Source organism: Macaca mulatta, chromosome 5, assembly GCF_049350105.2.
Source record: "Macaca mulatta isolate MMU2019108-1 chromosome 5, T2T-MMU8v2.0, whole genome shotgun sequence".
NCBI lineage: Eukaryota > Metazoa > Chordata > Mammalia > Primates > Cercopithecidae > Macaca > Macaca mulatta.
In genome coordinates this window covers 96,266,570-96,293,049 of record NC_133410.1, presented here as the reverse complement: position 1 = coordinate 96,293,049, position 26,480 = coordinate 96,266,570, and the positions used below count along the sequence as shown (strand labels likewise).

The following is a 26,480-nucleotide window of genomic DNA, read 5'->3' as shown; positions in this document are numbered from 1 at the left end:
GCAGTGATCCCAGAACAGGATGTTGCTCGTAAATCTTTTTCCCTCAGCTTACCTACCACCCACTGACCAGCTTATTTTTACAAGAGTTGCTATTTCCCATACTCCCTCAGTGTAAGACCCCTATTAAGGTCACAGGAGTTTTGTTCTTGAGGTCTTTGCCCAGCATAGAATAGGGCACAGTCGAAATATCACACTTCTGCCATCGTGAGTACTGAAAACTGTACAAACATCTATGAAGGAATGTCAATATATTTTCAAAAATACATCCTTAATCCAGGGAGACAAAAAACAGGCAAATCACTAAGAAGACATAACCATTTCTTGATGGCAGAGGCCAATAATCATTCTTCTATAAATTATTTAATGTATTAATTGATTGAATTTCTACTGTATCTGCTAGCTCATAATCAGCTGTCCAATGACAGAATCTTGTGAGGAAGATAAAAACAAAAACAGTTTAAATGCCATAATAAAAGGTTATATCTTTGAGAAATGGGAGACCATTACTGCCTGAGGGTGAGAGAGGAGGTTTCACGGAAGAGGTGACTGAATCCATAGTTTAACAGCATTTGATGTTCTGAACCTCTCCTCCCCACCTGCTCCTCCCTTGGCTCCCAGTACTCTCCTGGGTTTTGTCAGCTTCTTTATCAGCTCCATCTCAACCACCTTAAGCCTTCTCTGCTACTTAGTTCCCATTAAGTTGCTACGTAGTTCAAGTTCCTGAGCACTCTCATCTGTTGGGAAATCTCATGCACAATTGTGATTCATTTTCTACTGAATAAATTGTGTGTTAAGCCCAGACCTTCCCCCAATGAACTCTAGACTTAGAGAACCAATTGCCCACTTAACATCGCCACTTGCCAGGATTTTCACAGGCATTTCAAACCTGGACTACTCAAAAAGGAACTTGTACCGCCCTCCGTCTTTCCCATCTTGATGACAGCATCTCCCAGTGACAAAACCAACGATTAAGAATTGTTCTTGAGTCTCCTCTTTCATGCATCCAATCTACCTATCTTTTCTCACTGTTTACAAAAAAAAAAAAAAAAAAAAAAATCATCCAGAGCCCACTGGATTCTCTCCAGCTCTCCCATGCACTACTTACTTCATATCCCCACAATGGGTTGCTTTGCTTCTGCTCCTGGCTATGTCCCACTAAACTCCATTCTCCATTTGACAAGTGACCTTTTAAAATCATATTAAACCACTAACATATTTAAAATAGTTTGATGGCTTCCCATTACCTTAAATATATGGTTAAATTTCTTAGCATGGCTCACCAGCTCACTTCCTGACCTGGTGCTCTCTGCTCCAGCTACAGTGAACTTCATTCAGTTCCTCAAAATGACCCTATGGTTTGCTTCTGTTTTGTTTTTTCTTTTTGCCCAAGTCTTCACAAGTATGGTTCCTCTATCTGGAACACACATCTCTCTTTTATCCATTCCTCCACCCAACTTTTTCAACTCTAAACATACATCAATGTTCTGCCTAACTGCCTCTTCTAAGAAGTCTTCTCTGATTAGTCCTCAAATCTACACTGAGGTATTACTCCTATATGTTCCTGTAAAACCCTGTATTTCCCTGATAGCACTCACAGATCAAAGAATGGACTGATGAAGCAGGGATGGGAGGAAGGAATAGTATATGCCAAGGCACAGTACCTGAATGACAAAAGCCTGTATGTGGAATTGAGAGATCTTCTCTAAAGCAAGGCACCAAGGTTGAGATAAGGACAGTAGTGATGGGAGATGAGACTTGAAAAACAAGCTGAGGCCCAGGGGATAAAGGGACTGAATGCCACACTAAGGGAATCAAACTCTAAAATGTAGGCGATATGGTGCTCTGGAAGTTTTTAACTAGAGAAGCAAAATGAATGTATGGGAAACTTCCTCGTATAACAAAGTTCCTCCTAATTATTATGGAACAGAAGAGGAGGAGTGATTAAATTAGAATGGGAGATAATGGCTTAAATCTAGAGAAGTAGAGGAAGATGTCCATGCACCACAATCAACAAATCTTAAAGGTTCAACCAGCAGACTGACTGAGCCATGTAACTCTTAAGGAGTCAAAAATGCCCATTAGCCTAGTAATGATACTATGATTTTTTTCCTGTGAGCCATCTCTTGGAGCAAATATCTTCAAAATATACACAATATTTCTGCTTTTTGGGGAGCTACAGTGCTTTCCTGGTTTGAAAATGCAGATATTGGAATCACCCATTGGGGGATGGTGAAGCCACTATGAAAGATTATACAGAGAAAATCCAGAGAATAAAAATAAAGCAAATCAGGGACAGAGATTTCAGGAATGCCAACTTTTATCAAGCAAGATAAAAGGAAGTTTGGTGAGAAATTGAGAGGGCCTTATCAGAATCGCAAGGCAGACGAGCCAGGATGTGTCTCAGAAATCAGAGAAGAGGAAGGATTGACTGCATCAAGCACAAAATTCAATATATATCACTCTGCACACAGTAGGTGCTGAGCATTTGCTGAAGTGCAAAATATACCGTAGTACCTCCATTTAGGGTGGGGGTATGTGTGTAAGATGCATATTTCTCAGATTATCAAGTTATTATCTTACTGTAGAAACTATCACCTTGCACATATCCCAGAACTTGAAAGAAAGAGAAAAAGAAAGAAAGAAAGAAAGAAGAAAGAAAGAAAGAAAGAAAGAAAGAAAGAAAGAAAGAAAGAAAGAAAGAAAGAAAGAAAGAAAGAGGAAAAGAAAAGGAAAGGAAAGGAAAGAAAAGAAAGAAACTAACTACCACCCTGGGGAAGTGGGGAGAATACAGCACACCAAAAACCACATTCAGTGCCTGAATCAATGGATGTCAGCTCTGAGTTCTCTTAAAAAGAAACTAAAAATACTTTATTTCATACATATCATTACCCTCCAATTTTCTGAACTGGGAAGTTTAATGCACCTTGTCTTCATTAAGGAGAAACCTTGCTGAAGTGTGAAAAGGCATTAGTATGAGAAGGTCATGTGAGTGGGTGTAAGGGACAGGGGTGCAGTGAATTGAGCAATCACAAGCACTGATGCAGGAGAAAGGCCTTTGGAGAAGAGAAGGCATATGCAAATACCTATGGGTTACAATCAGCAAATCCAAAAGCCTCAACCAGCAGACTGACTGAGCCAAGTAACTCTTAGGGAGTCAAAAATGCCCATTAGCCTAATAATGATACTACCAATTTTTTTTTTTTTCTATGAGCCATCTTGGAGCAAATATCTTCAAAATACAGACAATACTCCTGAGTTTTTTTCTGGCTACAATGCTCTCCTAGATACAGACTTAGAATGCAAAATGAAGAGGGGGAATTCCCTCTATGGGCTATACCCTTCACTTCTCTTTTGCTATTAGGTGGATAAGAGAAAAAGCTTAGCAAGTGTGTGTAGAAACTGAACATTAACCCAAACCAAACAGCCTGGTTAAAACAGACAAAAGCACTGCTGTGAGAAGACATTGACAAATTAGCCTGAAAAGTGAAATACAGGTAACTTGTAGGCACCACTGGCTCTAAGGCTTGCCTGTACTTTCAAGCAATTTGTTTTTAAAAGGTCAATGGAGACAAATAGGTAGCAGTAAATCACTGTTTACATAATTCTGAAGACTTTATATAGATGCCTTAAAATGTAGTTTTCAACAGTTGAGTCAACAACGAGTAATTGTCTTAACAGTTACAGACTTTTTCACAGCAACACTAAGTTAACCCATTAGTAACAGAGTAAGAACTTTGGGTTGTTTTTCTAAGAAAGGGCAAATAAATACCCATTATAACCACCCTCCACATCAGCACTCCTCCATCTCTCTATGACAGCAACAATAACTCCAATAGCAGCAAACTCATATCACTCATTAATTGCTGGTTATTTGCAAAACACAGAGATATTGCTGAAGGATTAAATAGGTCTTTGGTATAAAAGACATTTACAACTCAGATGGATATATGATATGGAGGAAAATAATTACTAAAGGTTTTATTAGTCTGTGTCTAATCAGGAGAGAGAAATCATACAATAATGCGAACAGAAATTTAATATTTAAAAATATTAAGCTATGATAGAGGAATAACAATAAAGATGTATAGAACAACCCAGGCGGCTGGGTGCGGTGGCTCACACCTATAATCCCAGCACTTTGGGAGGCCAAGGCAGGTAGATCATGAGGTCAGGAGATTGAGACCATCCTGGCCAACATGGTGAAACCCCATCTCTACTAAAAATAAAAAAAATCAGCTGGGTATGGTGGTGTGCACCTGTAATCCCAGATACTCAGGAGGCTGAGGCAGGAGAATGGCTTGAACCCGGGAGGCAGAGACTGCAGTGAGCCAAGATCACACCACTGCACTCTAGCCTGGTGACAGAGCGAGACTCGGTCTCAAAAAAAAAAAAAAAACTACAACAACCCAAGGCATGGTGGTTCATGCCTGTAATCCCAGCACTTTGGGAGGCTGAGGCAGGAGGACTGCTTGAGGCCAGAAGTTCAGGACCAGCTTGGGCAACATGGTGAGATCCCAGGTCTACAAAAAAATTATATTTAAAAAAAAAACCAGTCTAGTCATGGCGGCTCACACCTGTAATCACAGCATTTGGGAGGCCAAGGTGGGAAGATCACTTGAGCCCAGGAGACTGAGGCTGTAGTGAGCCGTGATTGTGCAATGCTGCACTCCAGCCTGGACAACAGAGTGAGACACTGTCTCAAAAAAACAGAAAAGGTGGTATTTCAGCTGAATCTTAAAGGATGACTAGGATATCAATAGACTGAGGAGCTGGAAAAGGGAGAGAAAACTCACTCCAGGTTGAGAAAACAGTTTCATTATTAACCCTGGGATCATTGGCAAACCACTTAATCCCTTTAAACTTCAAATAGAAATACCTGCCTGATCTACCCTACAAGATCTTTATAAGGTTAAAGTGCAATACTGGACTAGGAATAAGCTTTTTAAAAAGTTTAAAGCATTAGATGAACAAAAGTAGATGGTAATACCTGCACATAGTAACCTGAACGCAAGCTCTAATGTCAACTCCCTGTGGACTAATCTACCTCCACCCCAGTTCCTTCCCTCCCCCATGATACCAGTTTTTCTTCTCATCCCCTCTCCCTAGTTCCTAGTTGACACTTTTGACATCAAAGGCTCTCCACAAAGTCTTTGATGAATGAATGAATATTGGATTATCTTAAGAACAGAGAACTTCCACTTAAAATCAAACTAACCTGAAGGAAATATATGATTTCTATTTACTTAACCTAAAAGGGTAAAAAGTATTATTAAATGAATATCTAGTTTCTTTACACATAGTTATCTTTTTTTTTTTTTTTTTTTTGAGACAGAGTCTCACTCTGTCACCTACGCTGGAGTGCAGTAGTGCGATCTCAGCTCACTGTAACCTCCGTCTCCCAGGTGCGCACAATTCTCATGCCTCAGCTTCTCAAGTACCTGGGATTACAGATGTGTGCCAGCACGCCTGGCTAATTTTTCTATTTCCTGTAGAGATGATGTTTCACCATGTTGCCCAGGCTGGTCTCGAACTCCTGGCCTCAAGTGATCCACCCACCTCAGCTTCCCAAAGCACTGAGTTTTACAGGCATAAGCCACCGCGCGTGCCCTACACTTATCTTCATATGTACCCTAAACTATATCTTAAAGTAATATTTTAGTAAGAAATATGAAATGAGAATTTTATTGAGAAATTAATTCATAGCGTCACCTACCATTTCAAATTACCCAAACTCTTAATAATATAAGTTCCAGAGTAACAAAAATCAGACTCATCACCACCTGAACTCACAGTTGGCAGGAACATGTGATTACACAGTTCACACACAGTGCCAGGCGCTGGTCCCAGACAATGCTTCAGAGTTGGGTCTCAGAGCACGGGAAGGCTGCTTTCCCTGTACTGCCCAACGAAACCCAAACTTTTAAACCTCAGGTGTTCTATGAACATCATGAAGTTCAAATTCTCCACACCCTAGGTGCTGAAATTATCAAAGGCAAGTCAACAGAAAGGGAAGAAAATTAATATTTATTAAATGTCAATTGAGTACCAAGCACTCTGTGGGCTTTAAATGAATATATATATTTAGTCCTCATTATGATCCTTAGTTTACAAATGAGAGAACTAGAGTTTAGAGAGGTTAAGAAAATTGCCCAGCATTACCTGTCTCATGGGGATACCACTCAAACCCAGATACAACTGATTTCAAAGCAAACTCTCCTAATTAGGCTGCCTCTCCAGCTGAAAATTTAGTGGCAGGGTCCCAGGGAGCCTGTAAGAAGTGTTCCACTCACCAGAGTCACTACTGCAGGTTGAGGACATGAGACAGAAAAACAAACAAACAAAAAACCAATGAAACAATAACTGTTCCAAATATCCTCCTATCTCACCTCGTGCATTCCCTTTGCTCTCAACTCCCTTTGTCCTTTACAAGCTACTGAGGAACAAATTTTTCAAAATATATATTTTAGACAAATAAAATATAGTCTCCACTCTCATTTATTAAATACTCTGTCGTACTGGAAAATTAAACCTCCATTCTTAAAGGACAATTTCATATCTCATTTACCAAGTGCTCTGCGGGGGACAGTAAGCCTCTGCCGGATGTTGAAAGATAATCTAAAACGAGAACTGCTACAACTTCTAACCGTTGAGAGGTTGATTTATTAACAGGGCAGCCACCTGACATCTGTGCAATGCTGTAACAGACCACAAAGTGCTCTCGGAGAGCACACATCATCTCACCGCGGCGATGAAAAGAGCTCTGAGAGGTAAACTGGGGAGATTCTAATTTAGGATGGGAACCACCTCCATTCCTTAATTTCTTTTTTTCTTTTTTGGTAACTAATCTTTTCATCTTTTTCCTGCCATATGGCTCACTAGTGACCCCTATCTCATCACCCAGCCTCCCCTTCTCACACCCCCACTATGTCCCAGTGCAAAGAAATCAGCTTTGTTCCTTCATTGGAAAAGATGCACATTTCTCTGACTACTGTAGCCATGCTGAAACTATCTCCCAGGAACAACTTTTTATCTCATTCATGTCAAAAAAGAAGAGTCAGCTAGAGATCTGTGGCCCAAGACTCAGAGTTTTAAACCAGAGCTCAGAAATCATATCCTTGCCACCAGCTTCTACAAAGACAAAATGGAACAGGGACTTGAGGGTCCGGTGTTGGAAGGAAGCTAGCCACTGATGAGTCAGTTAACCTTTCTTTTCCCTTTTTCATCTGTACAACAGAACCTCACAGGGAGTTATGTGATTGAAAGCGTGCCTTTCAAATACTTAGCACAGGTCTCGTCTGGTCACTGTGCTTATTGAATTAAATACTGCCGTGGGTATCTGTACTCATGAAGGCAGGGTTAATTTGTGGTGTCTCCCACATTTTCACCATTCTGATATCAAAGCGGAATGGAAGGCCTTCAATACTCTTATGTGTAGTTGGAAACATTTCAGCTGGAGGACAGCTTCTCTCTGACAACCATCCAGGGATGCTGTGCTCCTTGCCAGCTGTGACCTCTGCTCCTTTCTCAAGTCTCACAACTTGCTTGGAAGATAGGTTCAGACGGTGATTACTAAACATGTGGAAAGTCAGTAAATACATTAGAATTATTGGGTGCCCAGTGCCTTACCAGTTCCACTCAGGTTACAAAGGGCAGTCTCTGACCTCCAGTTGTTTAAAATCCGGTTAGGGCTTGGACTGACCGCAACAGAGAAGCCAAGTGGAAAAACAGTAAGAGATAAGCTTGGTGAGGAGCTGACTACACAAGGAGAGTTAACTGAAGGTGGGCCTTAACTGCAGGCTGAATTTAGGCAGCAATTTGCTATCTTAATCCCATAAAATGTTGTACTATTTTTAATAGTGTTGCTTTCAACACCATAAAGTATGCACATACTTTAGTTTTGGTTAAAGGTTTTGATCATATTCAAAGCCTTGTAACTACACAAATAAAAAGAAATACTATCTTTAAACTCTAAAACCACTGCCTTTGGACTTCTTTTACAAAGAGCTAAGAATTTACTTAAAAACGAACCTTTTTCTACACTGCACAGGAATAAAGGAGTTTTCCTGCTGATGTTGGGTGGGAACAGGAGTAAAGGAGCCCTCAGTCTCCCGAGAGGAGCAGCACTCAGAAATTCCGCCCTGTTCCACTTTACTGTAACAATAACACAGCAGAACCCACTGCACTTCAATTCTCAACACACGCGGGATACCTGCAGGGCCGTCCTAGGCACAGCATTTTTCCAGTAGTGTTTGAGATTTGGAGTAAATCCTGGGAGACAGTGGCAGCTCCCTTGTAACCTCAACAAAGATCTTTTCCAGTGTGAACAGTCAAAATTCAAACGGAGAGCAGGCCCATGCTCACCACTAGGAAACCCTGTTTTCCTTTAATTAAAAAAAATGTAGAGGTCATCCCTCAGCTTTGTTTACAAGTAATGAGTCCAGCAGCCCCCATTTATCACCCCTGGAGATTCTTTTACACTTTGATGTGAAAAGAGTCAGGGCCCATTGTGATTTCAACTACTCCAACAGCAGTCCTTTCATTTGCAAACGAGGCCCTGGCCCCCAGTTAGAACCAACTGTCAGAAAAAAATTCATTGCCTTTCCTTCCAATTATTTATCAGAGACAGAGGAGAGAAGCTGGCTTTAAGACATCGCTCAAGAAAAGGTTCCCAGCACACCCCTAATGCATTCCTTACCTTCCCTGGTTCTTTTGGCCCAGAATGCCCCTTTCCCAAATTCCACAGCTCATGAAAGCCAATCTCTGCTTTCAAACCATCCCATCTGGAATGACTTTCTCCTTTAAGCTTTCACAGAAAACCCAAGGGGCCTAACATTACTTATCATTTAGGTGTCCCTCCCTTAGGGCAACTCTGCAATTTTCTCCAGAGCAAGGAAAGTACCAGCACTCTGACTTCCCTAACAGACACTCAGCCATCCCAACAATGGGTTCAAAAGGCACCCATTTTTTCCCCATCTCTACCAGTCTCTCACATTGGAAAAAAACAAAAAAACAAAAAACAAACAAACAACAAAAAAAACATGACTATTAAGGAACTTTAAAAGGGAATGAGGCTTTAAAGATTTATTGAACTATTTAAGAAGTGTGAAGTAGTAGACAAAAAGAAGAAGGGACCCAATACAACTAAAGAGGTTTCTTTTTTTAATGTAAACTTTTAAAATTAAAAATAACATACATTTCTTAAAGTGCAGAGGTCACATATAAATTTTCACAGAATGATATACTCTTGTAACCAACACCCAGATCAAAACAGAATACCAGCACTCCTGGGCAATTAAACTATTTTAAGCAAAAAGAGTTATCTTGAATCTAACCAAGCTTTTAGTGCTAACTTCATTCTTCAGGAAATACATGGGATAGGTTGACAGTTTCTCAATCTCAGCACTATTGACATTAGAAACCAGAAAATTATTTGTGGTGGGGGCCATTCTGTGCATTGTAGATGTTTAATAGCATCCCTGGCCTCTACTCACTAGATTGTGATGACTAAAAATCTCTCTAGACATTGTCAAATGTCCCCTGGAAGAGAGGGAAACAAAATTGTCCTCCGTTAAGAACTACTGGTATATTGAAACAAGTTAAACACATTAATAGGAAACAAACAAATCCACAAAGTAGGACATACATTCAACTCTGTTTCCTTAACTAGTAAATGCTCCCACCCCACAAGTAAATAGAGTAAATGCTGCTCTAGATTAAGACTCAAGAGACAAAACCTAATGCAATATGTGAACTTTGGTTTCCTTGAATCAGGATGAAGACAATTTTATTATTTATTTTTTATTTTATTTATTTATTTTTTTGAGATAGAGTCTTACTCTGTCACCTAGGCTGGAGTGCAGTGGTACAATCTCGGCTCACTGCAATCTCTGCCTCCTGGGTTCAAGCGATTCTGCTGCCTCAGCCTCCTGAGTAGCTGGGACTACAGGCACATGCCACCACACTTGGCTAATTTTTTTTATTTTTAGTAGAGATGGGGTTTCACCATGTAGGCTGGGCTGGTCTCGAACTCCTGAACCTTAGGTGATTTACCCGCCTTGGCCTCCCAAAATGCTGGAATTACAGGCATGAGCCACCATACCCAGCCAAAAACAATTTTAAAAGACATTTTAAAACAATCTAGAAAGTTTGGGGCCGGGCATGGTGACTCACACCTGTAATCCCAGTACTTTGGGAGGCTGAGGTGGGCAGATCACTTGAGGTCAGCGGTTTGAGACCAACTGGCTAACATGGTGAAACCCCGTTTCTACTAAAAACACAAAAAATTAGCCAGGCGTGGTGATGTGCGCCTATATTCCAAGCTACTCGGGAGGCTGAGGCAGAAGAATCACTTGAACCCATGAGGTAGAAGTTGTAGTGAGCCCAGATTGCACCATCACACTCCAGCTTGGGCAACAAGAGTGAAACTTCGTCTCAAAAATGAAAAAAAAGAAAAAGAAGAAAGTTCAGAGATAGACTAGGTATTAGATGAATCCAAGATGTTAATTTTATTAGGTGTGAGACTGGTATGTATTCATGTAGGGAAATATCCATATATTTTTAGAGATGCACATAAAGTATGCAGAAGTGAAGTGGAATTTGCTCTAAAATAGTTCAGCAAAGAAAAGAAGTAAAAAGGATAGTTTTTTTTTTGTTTTTTGTTTCTTTAAGTATGGCAAAATTGGGCTAGGCACAGTGGCTCAGGGCTGGGCGTGGTAGCTTAGCGGGATCAGGCCTGTAATCCCAGCACCTTGTGGGGCTGAGGCGGGAGGATCACCCGAGGTCAGGAGTTTGAGACCAGCCTGGCCAACATGGTGAAACCCTGTCTCTACTAAAAATAAAAAATTAGCCAGGTGTGGTGGCATGCACCTGTAGACCCAGATACTTGGGAGGATGAGGCAGGAGAATTGCTTGAACCTGGGAGGCAGAGGTTGCAGTGAGCGGAGATCGCACCACTGCACTCCAGCCTGGGCGACAGAGTGAGATTTCGTCTCAAGAAATAAGGAAAAAAAAAATTCCAACCAGAAATGACCTAGTTGTCCCAGCATTCTCCACAGTCTGATTCACATACTCAGCTATGAAGGTCTCTGCAGGCCTTTGCTTTCTCCAGTAAAATTAGGCTACTAATATGAACACCTTACAGAGCATAGAAAACATGACTCAGATTTTGAAATAATGGTTCCCCAGCTTCTGCAAAACAGGAGAAACCGGAACTGAAATTCTCTTCTTCCTAAAGGAGGCTGACTACTATGGCTTCAGAAGAAAAGTACTGTTACAATGGAAGGCCTCCAGAAAGAAAAATGTTTCTTTCCCACATCTAGACAGTATAAAATTAGTATCCCTACAAAGACAATGTTATCCCCAGCAATTCAACTCAGTGTTCATCTTATCTACACCACCTGGACCAAGTTCATCACCTAAAATGATATAATGCCAAATGCCTGGACTAGTGTCCATTATACTGAAGGCACAAAATAATTATTAACATTAATTCATTCTCCTCCAACTCTTAGCCTTAGTAGGGAGTTCAGGGCTAAAGACAGAGAGAAAAAGTACATGCAAATAAACAAAACTGACCCCTGGGCACAATGGCTTGTGAGCTTAGAATAAAGATGACTCTAAACAGAAACCTACCTTAGAGGCAAGCAATTCCTCTCCTAAACATCTGCCCAAAAGAAATAAAAACACATGTGGAATACTGTTCATAAAAACAAAAAAGTGGATACTACCTAAATGTCCATTAACTGACAAATAGTACAAAGATGGCACATCTGTGCAATGGAATATTATTTAGCAATAAGAAAGACTAAAAAACTGATACATGCTACAATATGGATGAATCTTGAAAACTTTATCCTTAGAAGCCAGTCACAAAAACTCATATATTGTACGATTGTACTTATATAAAATGTCCAGAATAGGCAAAATTATTGAGGATTAATGGTTACCTGGGACTGGGAATGAAAATGGGATTAACTGTAATCAGGTAGTTCCATCTAGATGGAAATGTTCTAAAGCTGGATTGTACTAACGGTTGCCCAACTCAGTAAAGTTACTAAAAATTAAATTGTATACTTAAAATAGCATGTAAATTATACCTCAATAAAGTTACTTCTGTTGTTTTTCAACATGATTGTGCCACTTGTAGAAGAGTAAATACTAAGTGGCAGTGTTTCCTTATATGCAAAATTTAACTTTCCTTTTGGGAAATAACTAATTCCAAAAAATATTTCCTCACTTCTCAGATAAGTCTGAATCTAAACTCTTCTAAACCCATCAAACTGAGTGACTCATCTTAAACTACATATGACAATGACACATACTTATCAGTTAGCAATCATTTTCTAAAGTGAAGGAAAACAAGGTGTTTTGTATAAGAATTATTCTTGCACTTGTAAATCAGGCCAGAAACTACTTCACTTGAAAATGTGGAAACCTTATTTCCCCATTTCACAATTCCAGGTGTGCACTATTTACAATGTCCAGGCCAATCACTATTTCAGGAAAACATGACCTACAGCCATTAATCTCTCTAGTAAGCATCTAGAAGTTTGGGCCTTGATTTACTTGCACAAAGAAGATCTGTCCATATAATAGATGTTAATCTGTTTAACACCTTGTAGCTTCCTCAATAATTGAAAACTCTTCTCAATTAGGAGAGTTAAACATTATTTCAAACTCGAAAAGGAGAGCTTCCAGGGCTACAGTATTCCATCCTATATGATTCAAGGTTCACAAAATCCAATCCCTCAAATCTTCCCAAAAACTGAAAAGCATCTCAGCAAATCTCCTAAAACACTTCAGTACCCACTCTGAATGGCAGAAGACAATAAAATTATGTCCCATCCATTTGGTGGTATAGCCTGAAATGACATTTCTTTCATTCTTATGGTTTACCTTAACACATTTTCCCCTGTCCTCAAGTAAAAAATTTCCCAGAATATATCCCAACTTTACTCTCTGGCTTCAGTTACCTGCGCCCAATTTCAGAAGAATGTGATTTAGCACACACTTTGTAAAATTTAATTTTAGTTTCAAGATTCCAAAGAGAAAATGAGACATTTCAAGCAGCTGATACAAAAGAGTAAGAAGGGGAACACGTTAGTGAAATGGCAAAAAGGCACATTTTCTCCTTCAATAAGGAAAAAGAAATTAGAAAGTCCAATCAAAGCAAAAGCACTATTCAAAGATGAAGCAATTTAAAATTTGGTATTAATTTGAACAATTTATTCAGTTAATGATAGTTCATTAGTCCTGATCAATATGAATCTTCTGTTCAAGTAGTTTTGGGGCTGACGTTGGAGGAGAAATAAAATCCTAGACACCATTTTCCTTCTCAATCAAAATAATGTGAATAATGCTTATTGGTTTTTCCACTTTCATTGTCATTTTAAAGACAAAGCTTGCAAGGGCACAAATAATCATAAAATAAAATATGCTATCAATCTGGATAAAACCAAAACAGACTAGCTGGAGGGAAGGTGACAGTAAGGAGGTGGAACAAAGAGTAAGGATAATTATATTATCATCTTAGACCATGAGAAGTTGATGGGAAAGTAATATCCTAATATAAAATATATGATAAAGATATTTAAATATATTGAACAGAAGAAATAAAATACAGCATGGGCTTGAACTGTGCAAGTCCATTGACATGTGGATTTTCTTCTGCCTCAGAGACATTAAGACTTTCTTCTTACACTCAGCAAGAAGAGGATGAAAATGAAGACCTTTATGATGATCCACTTCTACTTAATGAACAGTAAATGCATTTTATCTTACGATTTTTTTGAGACAGGTCTTGTTCTGTCACCTAGGCTGGAGTGCAGTGGTGTAATCTCGGCTCACCACAGCCTTGACCTCCGGGGCTCAAGCAATCCTCCCACCTCAAGCCTTTACCCCACCCCAACCCATCAGTAGCTGGGACTACAGGTAGCTAATTTTTGTATTTTTTGCAGAGACAGGGTTTAACCATGTTGCCCAGGCTGGTCTCAAATGAATTCCTGGACTCAAGCAGTCTGCCCACCTCAGCCTCTCAAAGTGCTAGGATTACAGGCATGAGCCACCATACCTAGCCATGATTTTAATAACATTCTCTTTTCTCTAGCTTACTTTATTGTAAGAATACAGTACTTAATACATATACAAAATATGTGTTAATCAGCTGTTTATGTTATTTGTAAGGTTTCCAGTCAACTGTAGGCTAATTCGTAGTTAAGCTTTTGGGGAGCCAAAAGTCATGCAAATTGACCCCTAAACCTCACAGTGTTTCAAATATCAAAATGAATGGAAACTTTATAAAATAAAGGAGTATATACTATGTGATTATATTTAAATAAAATTGAAAAGCAGACAAAACAAATGCAGGGTGTTAGAAGAAGTCAGAACAGTGGTGACTTTTAAGGGAGGTAGTAGCTGAAAGGGGATAGGAGGGGAATTCTAGAAAGCTGGTCTTGATCTGTTACACAAGCGTGTTCACTTTATGAAAATGCACTAAACTAGGCTGGGCGCGGTGGCTCACGCCTGTAATCCCAGCACTTCGAGAGGCCGAGGCAGGTAGATTACCTGAGGTCAGGAGTTTGAGACTGGCCTGGCCAACATGGTGAAACCCTGTCTCTACTAAAAATGTACAAAAATTAGCTGGGCATGGTGGTGTGCCAGCTACTCGGGAGGCTGAGGCAGGAGAATCGCTCGAACCCAGGAGGTGGAGGACCCAGCGAGCCGAGATCATGCCATTGCATTCCAGCCTCGGCGACAACAGCAAAACTCCATCTCAAAAAAAAAAAAAAAAAAAGAGAAAAGAAAAGGAAATGCACTAAACTGTACTAACAACGTCTGCCTTTCTCAGTCTGTTAGACTCCAGTAACAATTGTTAGAAAGAACTATTAAAAAGGGGGAGGGAAGGAAGGTGAAGAAATATGTAAGTGAGCTCAAATTCAACAGTGTCAAGTGCTGATAAATCTGGAAGTCACAGAATAAGCTTATTGTTTCTAAGAACTACAACAAATATTGTCTTTACACATTACATTAATATTCTGTCCATGCTTATGACTTTTGATAGCCCTGAGCAAAGTAAGGGTTCATGCTCAGACTTCAATTTAGTTTGAATGATTAGAGCTGCGTACTCAATATACATCTCTTTCCTTTGCAAATATGTCCTAGTCCTGGACCAGTTCCACATGAATTTAATGTTTTTTTTTTTTTTTCTGGGCAACTAAAAGATTAAATACCTATCATGATTAAACATTTAAACAAGTGAGCTACTGGTGTGTATTAAAAATAGAACTTTTTAAAGGATATCCCCAAGCTTACCACTTGTACTAGGTACTAAAATTAAAAGGAGTATACTGAGGAGGTGAGGAGCCAGAAATTATGATAAAAGTAACAAATAATAAGAACACTCTGTAATTGCTAGAATGTTATAAGGGGCAGTTACCTATCCAAACTTAATAATTAGCAAAACCAAAAAAAAAAAAAATAAGTAAGAGAATATAAAGTATCTTTTTTTAGGCCGGGCGCTGTGGCTCATGCCTGTAATCCCAGGACTTTGGGAGGCGGGAAGTAGGGGGTGGTTTACAGATCACAAGGTCAGGAATTCAAGACCAGCCTGGACGACATGTTAAAAAAAAAAAATACGATAATTAGCCAGGTGTGGTGGTGGGCACCTGTAGTCCCAGCTACTCAGGAGGCTGAGGCAGGAGAAAAGCTTGAACCTGGGAGGTGGAGGGGCCAAGACTGCACCACTGCACTCCAGCCTGGGAGACAGAGTGAGACTCCATCTCAAAAACAAACAAAAAATATATATATATGTATTTTTTTGACTTTAAGTTCTGGGATACATGTGCAGAACATGCAGGTTTGTTACATACATGTGCAGAACACGCAGGTTGTATACACATGTCATGGTGGCTTGCTGTACCTATCAACCTGTCATCTAGGTTTTAAGCTAAAATATCTTTTTAATCATGTCAGTGATAATACTTTTACCCACTATAATTGATTCATCTACCAGAAATAACACACGAACCAACGTCAATAACTCAACCTTTTTGAAAAATCAGACCTCCACGAAAATCTTACAATTAAAATTTAAAATTTCTTCAGCTCCTTAAATTCTCACCAGTCTGACATCTACATTCTTATAGGAAGACGTTTTAATAGCCTACAGTAGTCAACTCTAACTGATGAATTCAAAGGGATTCCAATCAAAATGCCAATCATAATTTTTTTAGAAAATGATTAATTACTTCAGAGTATATTGAGAAGCATGAGAATGAATAGCTATTAAAATTCTAAAAATGAGAATTACAAAGAATCTGCCTCAATATTAAGACATATAAAGATACAGTGAAACAATATGCCACAGTTGCCAAAAGACACATCAATGGAGCAAAAGACAGCCCAACAACAGCCCCAGAACTGTGATAAAATTTAGACCTAGCATTCATATCTGCGGGAAAAAGATAGGTGATTTAATAAATAACGATGAAACAATTGTCTAGCTTTTTGCTTAAAAAAAAAAATGGTTCCTAGCCAGGTGCAGTGGCCCACACCTGTAATCCCAACACTTTGGGAGGCCAAGGCAGGCAGATGATGTCAAGAGATCAAGACCATCCTGGCCAACATGGTGAAACCCCGTCTCTACTAAAAAATACAAAAATTAGCTGGGCATGGTTGTGTGTGCCTGCAGTCCCAGCTACTCAGGAGGCTGAGGCAGGAGAATTGCTTGAACCTGGGAGGTGGAGGTTACAGTGAGCCAAGATCGTGCCACTGCACTCCAGCCTGGTGACAGTGAGACTCCATCCTAAAAAAAAAAAAAAAGAAAAAGAAAAAGAAAAAAAAAAATGGTTCCCTAACATCCCCCATCTTTACCTTTTCCTATTAATATGAAATATACAATATATTCAAGTTAACTACATATGGATCAAAATATTAAAAAGTCAAAGAGGGTCAAGCAGCTAACTAAATGTGTGAATCTGGCTGTGCAGAGAGCTATAACGAATTGAAAAGCGTCAGTGCTTTCTCAACTTTTTTTTTTTTTTTACATCGTCTCTGGGGCAAACGGACAAAGCAGATGTCTGCGGGGGAAATTAGATAGGAGCTCTGGCTGACCTTTAGGCTTGCGGGGAGGGGTGGGGGGAAATCAATATCGTGGCACACCTGAAAAGCATTTGATGGCATACCACTTGGGAAGTTCTGAATTAGAAAGCCTGTGTTCTGCTTAAAAGAGCTGAAGCTATTCAATTCTGTCTGAGCACTGCTACATGGCAATGCAAGCCCAGGGTTGCTAAATCTTAAATTTTTCATGAGAAGATAGAAGATTGTTAAGTAAAAAACATTGGCAGATAATTTCTTTCAGAATTCTGTGACAGGCCAACCAAAACCCATATGTTGACCAGATCTGTCCCACAGTCCACCAGCTTACAAGTTCTGATTTAAATGCAAAAATGAAATCGTACAAGTGCCAGCAAAGAACACATGACATTATTTTCACAATCTTGGAGGAGGAAAGACCTTTCTAAGGGCAATCAAGGCCAGAATCCATAAAGGACAAGACATTTAACTACATAGAAATGTAAAACGTATGTGTAACCCAACATTATGAATAAACCTAAAGACAAATGATAACAGCTTTCCCCCAGGCTCTAGCAGAATGTGAATTGCAGCAGTCAGGGTCAACTGTCTTCCCTTTGGTGAGGGGAGAGAGTAAACCAAGTTTAACAGGCCCACAGTGATGACCAGGAACTGAATCATTTCCTAAGTGAACCAGAAAGGGGGAGAAGTGGGAGAACATTTGGGTTGGTCCACAATTGCAGGCACCATCATCTATTCTGTGGCATTATAAATATTAGTTAAATAAGTCTGAGTCTACATTTCCTATAATGTTTTTATTTTTTAGACTAGTCAAATGCAGTAGCAAGAAGGGAGAAAATAATTCTATCATAAATAGAAATTATGGCTGGGCATGGTAGCTCACACCTGTAATCCCAGCACTTTGGGAGGTCGAGGCAGGTGGATCACCTGAGGTCAGGAATTCAGGACCAGCCTGACCAACATAGTGAAACCCTGTCTCTACTAAAAATACAAAAATTAGCCAGGTGTGGTGGCATGTGCCTGTAGTCCCAGCTACTTGGGAGGCTGAGGCAGGGGAATCACTTGAACCTGGGAGGCAGAGGTTGCAGTGAGCCAAGATCATGGCACTATACTCCAGCCAGGGCAACAGGAGCAAAACTTTGTCTCAAAAAAAGAAAAAAAAAAAAATTTAATAAATAGAAATTATGATAAAAGTAACAATAAAAACAATTCTGTAATTGCTAGAATGTTACTACAAGGGGTAGTAGTAATATTTAAAAACATTTAATATGTTTTTGGTGTGGCACAGAGGCTCACGCCTGTAATTCCACTACTTTGGGAGGCCAAGGCAGGGGGATCACCTGAGGTCAGGGGTTCAAGACCAGCCTGGTCAACGTGGTGAATCCCAGCTACTTGGGAGGCTGAGGCAGGAGAATCGCTTGAACCTGGGAGGTGGAGGTCGCAGTGAACTGAGGTCGCACCACTGCACTCCAGCCTGGGCAACAGAGTGAGACTCCATCTCAAAATATATATATATATATATATATATATATATATATATATATATATATATATATTTTAGTAGCTAATAGTTTAAATAAAAACTAATCAGTGATAATTCTTTCTGAATGTCAAATGAGTTATTGTTTAAAACTCCTTCAAAATGTTAATAATATCCCCTCAATCAAAACTGATCAATTACTATATGCAAGAAGGCACTAAATTGTGTGTGCAGAGTTGGAGGGAGAGATGTGAAAGGGGCAAAATATAAATATGAAGGAATTCCCTCCTTCACAGCTTTCCAGATGAGGTGGATTCGTTTATTTATTTCAAGCACAGGCTGAGCATGTGTACGCTTTCCCCAAATCAGTGCAATCTTGTTATCGTGAACACAGCATTAGAATGCTGATTTAATCATTTAAATTAACATCACATTTTTAAAAAATGAGTTAACAGACTCGGCAATTGCTAGCTTTAAAAGACAATATGTAGCCAGTCCAACAAGTTTGACTTCATGTAGAGAAAACTGAACATTTCAATCATTTTCCTGCACCAGTGAGTTCTTAAGTTGCAAACTGAAAAAGACCAAACTTATTCATTGAAAAGTGGATCATAAAATTAAATATCAGCATGTCTTTGAATCATAGATTCCATGCTTACCTGTTGCCACTGCTGTTGACTCTTTCCGTAAATGCCATTGTTCCCAGTCAGTGGAAAGTGGCAAGTCTGTTCATCTGAAAGAGAAACAAACAGCAGCCCGTGAACATTAGCCTGTGGGTAAATTCAGGGATACACATGACCTGTAAGAAGTTTTCCTGGAGACAGAATTCCAAGTTCTCATTTGAATTAGAAAATGGTTCTCCAATTCCCAAGTTGCATGAATAAACTATCTAGTATATATCAAAGGCCAATTGCACTTTTAACTGTGAGGCTGCTTCTCAAAGCCATTTCAGCAAGAAAACAATGTGCACAAGTTTACCATAAGGAGGAGGGGGAGGAGAAAAGGAAATACCATTCCCCTGGTGCCTACTTTGTGCCAAGCATTGTGTTAAATATAAATAAGCCCTTTGAAAAATGGCATTTCATTAATACATTATAATAAAGTTGCAAGGCAGATACTAATATCCTATTTTATAGATAAGAAAATGGAGACTCAAAATCATTTAAAAAAAAGAAAGAAAGAAATGTAGACTCAGTTTTAAGTAATTTGCCTAAGGTCACAGGTTGTGTCAGCATCCTCACTAGAATTAAAAGGAAGAAAAGTTAAGAGTGTCAAGTATGCAAGAGAAAGGTAATCAACAGGTCATTCTCACAGGAGAATGCAACACTTAACAAGAAAAGTGGGTCCTGGTAACAATCAATCTTAAGATTTTACTTCCACTCATTAAAGGTACTTAATCAAAACGAAACCCAAATAAAACAACTACTGAGCATTCTTTCAAAACAAGACTGAATTTGGGGGAAAAATTAGTATCCAATCTGGGCAGATAGTCTTGCTACTATCTTGTGTAACTCTGGAAACAACCTCTCATGGTTAACACTGTCTACAGCTGTTTCCTTTTCCCTCTCTAGTAAGTATTTATAAATTGACTACACTTACCCTAACTTGCATTAAATAGTTTGTTTTACTTTTCAAACATCCTTAAGGCAAAGGTATGTTACTAAATTATCTTAGTACAGACTCGACAAACCATTTGATACAAATGGAAACACACATTAAATTTGTAATCATTTTAACTTACCTCTGTTTAAGAGGCTGTTACAATTTTGGCTGAGGTTGAAACACTGAATATAGTCCTTGATAGCTCTATTCTTACTCCTGATAAGGTTTTTTATCTCCCTCTCCATGGAATTTAAATTGCTGACTTGCTAACTACAATGTTTCCATACTAGCAGACATAATTTGTCACTCTATCTCCTCTCTCAAAAGATTGCAGCATGGATGTTGCAAATATTCTAGTTAACTCACACTAGCAGAGATCTACTTTTCAGGGTCAAACATGTGTCACTCCTCTGACCAGCAATAGTGGCCCCCTAGGCAAGTTTTCTCAATTCTCCAACTCAATCCCCACTCTTCTCCCTCCCTTTCCCTCACCACTTAATATCGCTCACTTTCTCCTTTTTCTCTTTCTCCGCATTCCTCGCTCTACCCCTGCCTTCGCTGCTCACACTTTCTCTCTCTTGACTTGCAGGGCTGGCACGCAGTAAGTGATCAATAAAACACTATTGCATTCCTGTTGGCATTATTCTTCATAACACCTCTGTAGAGGCACCTGAAGAGTCCCTGATGGCAGTTCCTCACATGACCCTCCCAATGAAGATGCTCAACCTGCTTGCAACCCAATAGCACCCACCCCTAGGGCTCTTTGGTGGACAGTGATAACAGTAGGAAAGGAGACAGGTTGGGCTGTTGGGTGGCTATCAATCTGAGAGGGGTCCTGAGTTCACTTGTTTGTTCACTGACTGACAGAACCAACAAATGTATCCTGAGTATCTGCTTTAAGCCAGGTACTAAGAAAAAAAGAGAGTGGGCCGGATGTGGTGGCTCAATCCTGTAATCCCAGCACTTTGGGAGGCCAGGGTGGGCTGAATGTTTGCGCTCAGGAGTTCAAGACCAGCCTGGGCAACATGACAAGACCCCGTCTCTGCTAAAATTAAAAATAAATGGCCAGGTGTGGTGGTGCATGCCTGTGGTCCCAGCTACTCTACTCAGGAGACTGAGGTGGGAGGATTGCTTGAGTAGGGATGCAGATGGGAGGGGTGATGTAGGTTGCAGTGAGCTGAGATTGCACCACTGCCCTCCAGCCTGGGTAACACAGCAAGGCCCTGTCTCAAAAAACATAAAAAATAGAGTGAAGAAAAGACTCTTGCTACCACTGAGCTTACATACTACAGAAGGTAAGCAAAGACACATTCAGTAAAATAGATAGATGTTAGAAAAGCAAAATAGGAGTATAGAGTGCAGAGAGGAATCAAGGTAGGGTACTGTAGTTTTATGTAGGGTGGTCAGAGAACACAACATTTGAGCAAAGACTTAAAGTGAGGAGCAAGCCATGGAGATCTGTAATGAAAAAGGGTCCTTGAGACTGATAAGTAGAAGACTGAAGGAGTGAGCAACACCCTAGGTCTCACCGCTCAGGAGCACTACAGATTCTCGGGTAGGTGAATGGGGTTCAAAGTGAGAGAGACCATAGCTTCTGAGGAATCGAGCCCCTGGACACAGCCAGGGACCTATCTGTGCAACTAAAACGCTTAACTTCGCGAAAGGCTTGATCTTTCCCCACAGAGGGAGAGAGGGGCAGGAAGGCTGCATCATGAGATTACTGACTGATATCTCAGTTGTGTCTCACAACAAAGACCAAAGTCAGCCTAAGCAAGGCTGTTGAGGGTGATGTGTGATTTCCACAGCTGTATGAAGAGCCCAGATACACACTACGATACGTTATGAATGTTAGGTTATGTTAGGTTCAAATGGTGGCCTACTATAGTCAGGAAATTATTATTCTAAACCACCAAGAAAGGAATTTAGTGTATGCTTCAATTTAGCAATTCTCCTTTAAGGAATCATTCTTTAAAATATAGTCACATGGGCCGGGCGCGGTGGCTCAAGCCTGTAATCCCAGCACTTTGGGAGGCCGAGGCGGGTGGATCACGAGGTCAGGAGATCGAGACTATCCTGGCTAACATGGTGAAACCCCGTCTCTACTAAAAATACAAAAAAAACTAGCCGGGCGTGGTGGCGGGCGCCTGTAGTCTCAGCTACTTGGGAGGCTGAGGTGGGAGAATGGCGTGAACCCGGGAGGCGGAGCTTGCAGTGAGCCGAGATCACGCCACTGCACTCCAGCCTGGGAGACACAGCGAGACTCCATCTCAAAAAAAAAAAAAAAAAAAATTAAAAAAATTAAAAAATAAAATAAAATACAGTCACATGTGTACAAGGAGGTATGTGCAATAAAATATTGCTTGTAAGAGTAAGAAAACTGGTAACAACCTAATACATATCATTTTAAAAATGGCTAATTATGATACATCATAATGAGATGCCTTAAAACATCAAAAAGAACTACATAGGTTTATCTAAGCAAGATCTAAATAAAATCTACAATATGAGCCAAGTTTTTTGTTTGTTTAATGCTTTATTATTAAGTTTATGCATACACACAAAGTTTGGAATAGCATATACCAAACTGTTAATAGTAGTTTTCCGGAAAGGGAAGAGATTTGGTGAAGGGGCCAGAGCAGGAGATGTAAAAGGGCATCTTCACTTTTTATTCTGTTATGATATCAATCTTTCAATATAATCCCCCACGGGCCAAGCATGGTGGCTCATGCCTGTAATCCCAACACTTTGGGAGACCGAGGTAGGAGGACTGCTTAAGTTCAGGATCAGCCCTCGCAAGGTACTGACATCTTGTCTCTACAAAAAATAGAAAAATTAGCTGGGCATGGTGGCACATGCCTGTAGTCCTAGCTACTGAGGAGGCTGAGGCGGGAGGATAGGTTGAGCCCAGGAAGGAGGAAGCTGCAGTGAACTGTGATCTGTGCCACTGCACTGCAACCTGGGTAACAGAGCAAGACTGTCTTATTAAAAAAAAAAAAAAATTGGGAAAGGCTGGGCAAGGTGGCACATGTCTGCGGTCCCAGCTACTCAAAAGGCTGAGGTGAGAGGGTAGCTCGAACCCAGGAGGTGGAGGCTACAGTGAGCTGTGATCATACTACTGCACTTCAGCCTGTGTGAAAGAGCAAGGCCCTGCCTCAAAAAAAAAAAAAAAAAAAAAAAAGGAAAAGAAAATAGGGAAGATACTAACTCGGCTCTATTTAAAAACAGCGTAGTGCTGTACAGCAGAAAGAAGCTAGGCTCAAGTGAGCTGCATGATCGCCTTGGACAAGTTAAGCCTCCGTGCCCCTACGTGTAAAACGGAGAGCTTGCTACCTAGAGTAACAGAGAAGCATATATCATATCACCAAGCTAAAATACCTAGCACACTGACACATCGTAGCAGCTACATCTACATTAAATTTTATGTGAATGATGCAAACTTTCTTTCATTTTGGAATGTTCCATGGCAGGAATGTACGTTACTATCTAAGTGACCCTTCTATAGTCCTCCTTCTCTTGCTTACCAAATTTATTCAGAAATTAATGTGTCATGTGTATCAAACTGCTTTTCTTCCCCAAATAAACAATTCACAATTCAAGAGTGTGTATACACATATATGTGTGAGTATATACACATATATGTAAGTTTTATGGACACTCACACCACATACATATAGAGAGAGATAAAAAGAGAGAAGATGAATATAAAAAGTGACTCAAGATGTTTTCAAATACTCTGTTCACTTAGGTCATTAAGTGCTTCCAAACCTAGTACACTCTGGGGAACCTACTCTCGAGAGTCTTTATGACATGCTGGTAGAAGATCCGCTTTGCAACCAGCTATAAGACCTCCAGGCCGGGTGCGGTGGCTCACGCCTGTAATCCCAGCTCTTTGGGAGACCAAGGCTGGCAAATCACGAGGTCAAGAGATTGAGACCATCCTGGTTAACACGGTGAAACTCTGTCTCTACTAAAAATACAAAAAAAAATTAGCCAGGTGTGGCGTTGGGCGCCTGTAGTTCTAGCTACTTGGGGGGTGAGACAGGAGAATGGCATGAACCCATGAGATGCAGCTTGCAGTGAGCGGAGTCCACTGCACTCCATTCTGAGTGACAGAGCGAGACTCTGTCAAAAAAAAAAAAAAAAAAAAAAAAAAAAACTCGAGAAAATTATTCTTCTTCTCTAAGGCCTCAGCTTTCTCATCAGTAATATACGGTTTCATGGGATTGTTGTCGGGTGACGTAAAATAATATTTGTAAAAGTCTTAGCACAATGACTGGCTCATGGTAAACATTCAATAAATGGTAGTAGTTGTTTAGTTATTTTTTTGGCTGGCCAAACCATGTGCTGCGGCAACTCCATACACTAGGGAAGCTTGCTTTCTTTTTTTTTTTTTTTTAACAGAGTCTTGCTCTGTCACCCAGGCTGGAATGCAGTGGCACAGTCATGGCTCACTACAACCTCCACCTTCTGAGCTCAAGCAAACTTCCCACCTCAGCCTTCAGAGTAACTGGGACTACAGATGTGTGCCACCATGCCCGGCTAATTTATTTATTTATTTTTTTTAAGGCAGAGTTTCACTCTTGTTGCCCAGGCTGGAGTGCAATGGCACGATCTTGGCTCACCACAACCTATGCTTCGGGGTTCAAGCGATTCTCCTGCCTCAGCCTCTCGACTACCTGGAATTACAGGCATGTACCATTATGCCCAGCTGATTTTTTTGTATTTTTAGTAGAGACAGGGTTTCTCCATGTTGGTCAGGCTGGTCTCAAACTCCCGACCTCAGGTGATCTGCCCTCCCAGAGTGCTGGGATTACAGGCATGAGCCACCGCACCTGGCTAATTTTTGTATTTTTGTAGAGACAGGAGTTTGCCATGTTGTCCAGGCTGGTCCCGAAAATGCTGGTATTACAGGTGTGAGCAACTGTGTCCAGCCTGGGAACCTTTCAACTGGACAAACAGAGCAAGTAGTTCCCCAGTCCCAGGACCACAATCTAGTTTCCAAAGGAGAGTATGAGAAAAATTACTCTGTCCAGAGACCAGAGGCCTGTAAGCTGGTTAGTCCCTCGTCATCAATACTTCTCCTTTACCCAGGAATAACAGTCTCTTGGTAATAGGCAATGTGTCAGGGATAAGTCATGGGTCATACATTCTGTTTTAGTCTGATTCTCTAGAACTCTACTCCAAGTAGAGAGATCTACCCCCTGGGAGAGATCATAATCTCCCAGGACCCCAAACTGATCTGATTATCTACAGTTCCTCTAGGCTCTCAATACGTATGGACCTCACAAGCTCAGAAATCCATAAAGGAATACAATTTCCCCAACTATCTCTTCTCCACTTTGAAGTTTTGTTCAGTGGGGTTCTGGAGCTACCCTACACTCAAGTACACATCCCACATGTTGTTGGCTCCCTCTGATCATTAGGCACTCAGCTCAATGACACATTCTCAGAGAGGCCTTCACTGACTCTCAAAGGTAATGTAACAATGCTGTCCCTCAAGGACTCTCTCCAGCCGTAATGGAGTAGAGTACTCTCTTCTCCATATGAGTACTCTCTACTCCATTATGCTTACTATATGGATTAGGAATGTGTTTAGCTGCAAGTAACAACTTTTTAAATTAATAGAAGTTTATGTTTCTCCTATAGAAAGTCTAGAAGAGGGTGGCTACTTGGCATGCTGTTAGCTATGCAATGAGGGCATCAGGAACTCTGACTTTTTCTGCTCTGCCTATTTAGCATGTTGTCTTTATGCTTGTCATGGTACATCTTATAAACAAGATATCTCATTCACATTCAAGGCATGAAGAGGAGAAGAGGAAGGTGCAGCTCTGCCTGACTATTTGTCTATTTTTGTCAGAAAAGGAAAATCCTTCCCAAAAATGTTGACTAAGAAAAAAACCAGAACTAGGTCACCTGGGCTCTTCTAGCTTTAAAAGAAGCAGGTAAATCAAGATACAAACTGTCATCACTGGCTGAGAACAAATATGATCTATTACCCAAGACAGGACAAATGTAGTCTCTTAGCAATTAAAGTTCTCTTAGTGACAACAAGAACCAACAGGAATGGCTACTGAGGAGAAAAATAGCAGTGCTGGCCACACTTCTATTTTTTCATAGTACTTACTACTATATGGAGTTAACTTATGCTACATAAATAAATAAATGTTTATTGCTTATCTGTGACTCATTGCTTATCTGGACAGATGAGTCACCTGATTCTGTGTAACCATAAAGAAGCTGGGAAACACAGAAAAGCACATGAATATTGGTAGAAAATGTCTCTGCCTCATTCCCTGTGGGCTGGCAA

The 26,480-nt window shown here is 40.3% G+C and overlaps 1 protein-coding gene across 6 annotated transcripts in view; it reads right to left on the bottom strand.

The window, feature by feature from the left end:
• The window catches only part of AFF1 (ALF transcription elongation factor 1), a 204,172-nt gene that overhangs the window by 170,460 nt on the left and 7,232 nt on the right, over window positions 1-26,480 (bottom strand). For all 6 annotated transcript variants that reach the window (XM_001095779.5, XM_028848601.2, XM_015138760.3 and 3 more), the window contains exon 2: window positions 19,231-19,304. In XM_001095779.5, the coding sequence (XP_001095779.2) occupies window positions 19,231-19,268 (38 nt within the window). In that variant the 5' untranslated portion in view covers window positions 19,269-19,304. The remainder of the gene's footprint in view (window positions 1-19,230; window positions 19,305-26,480) is intronic.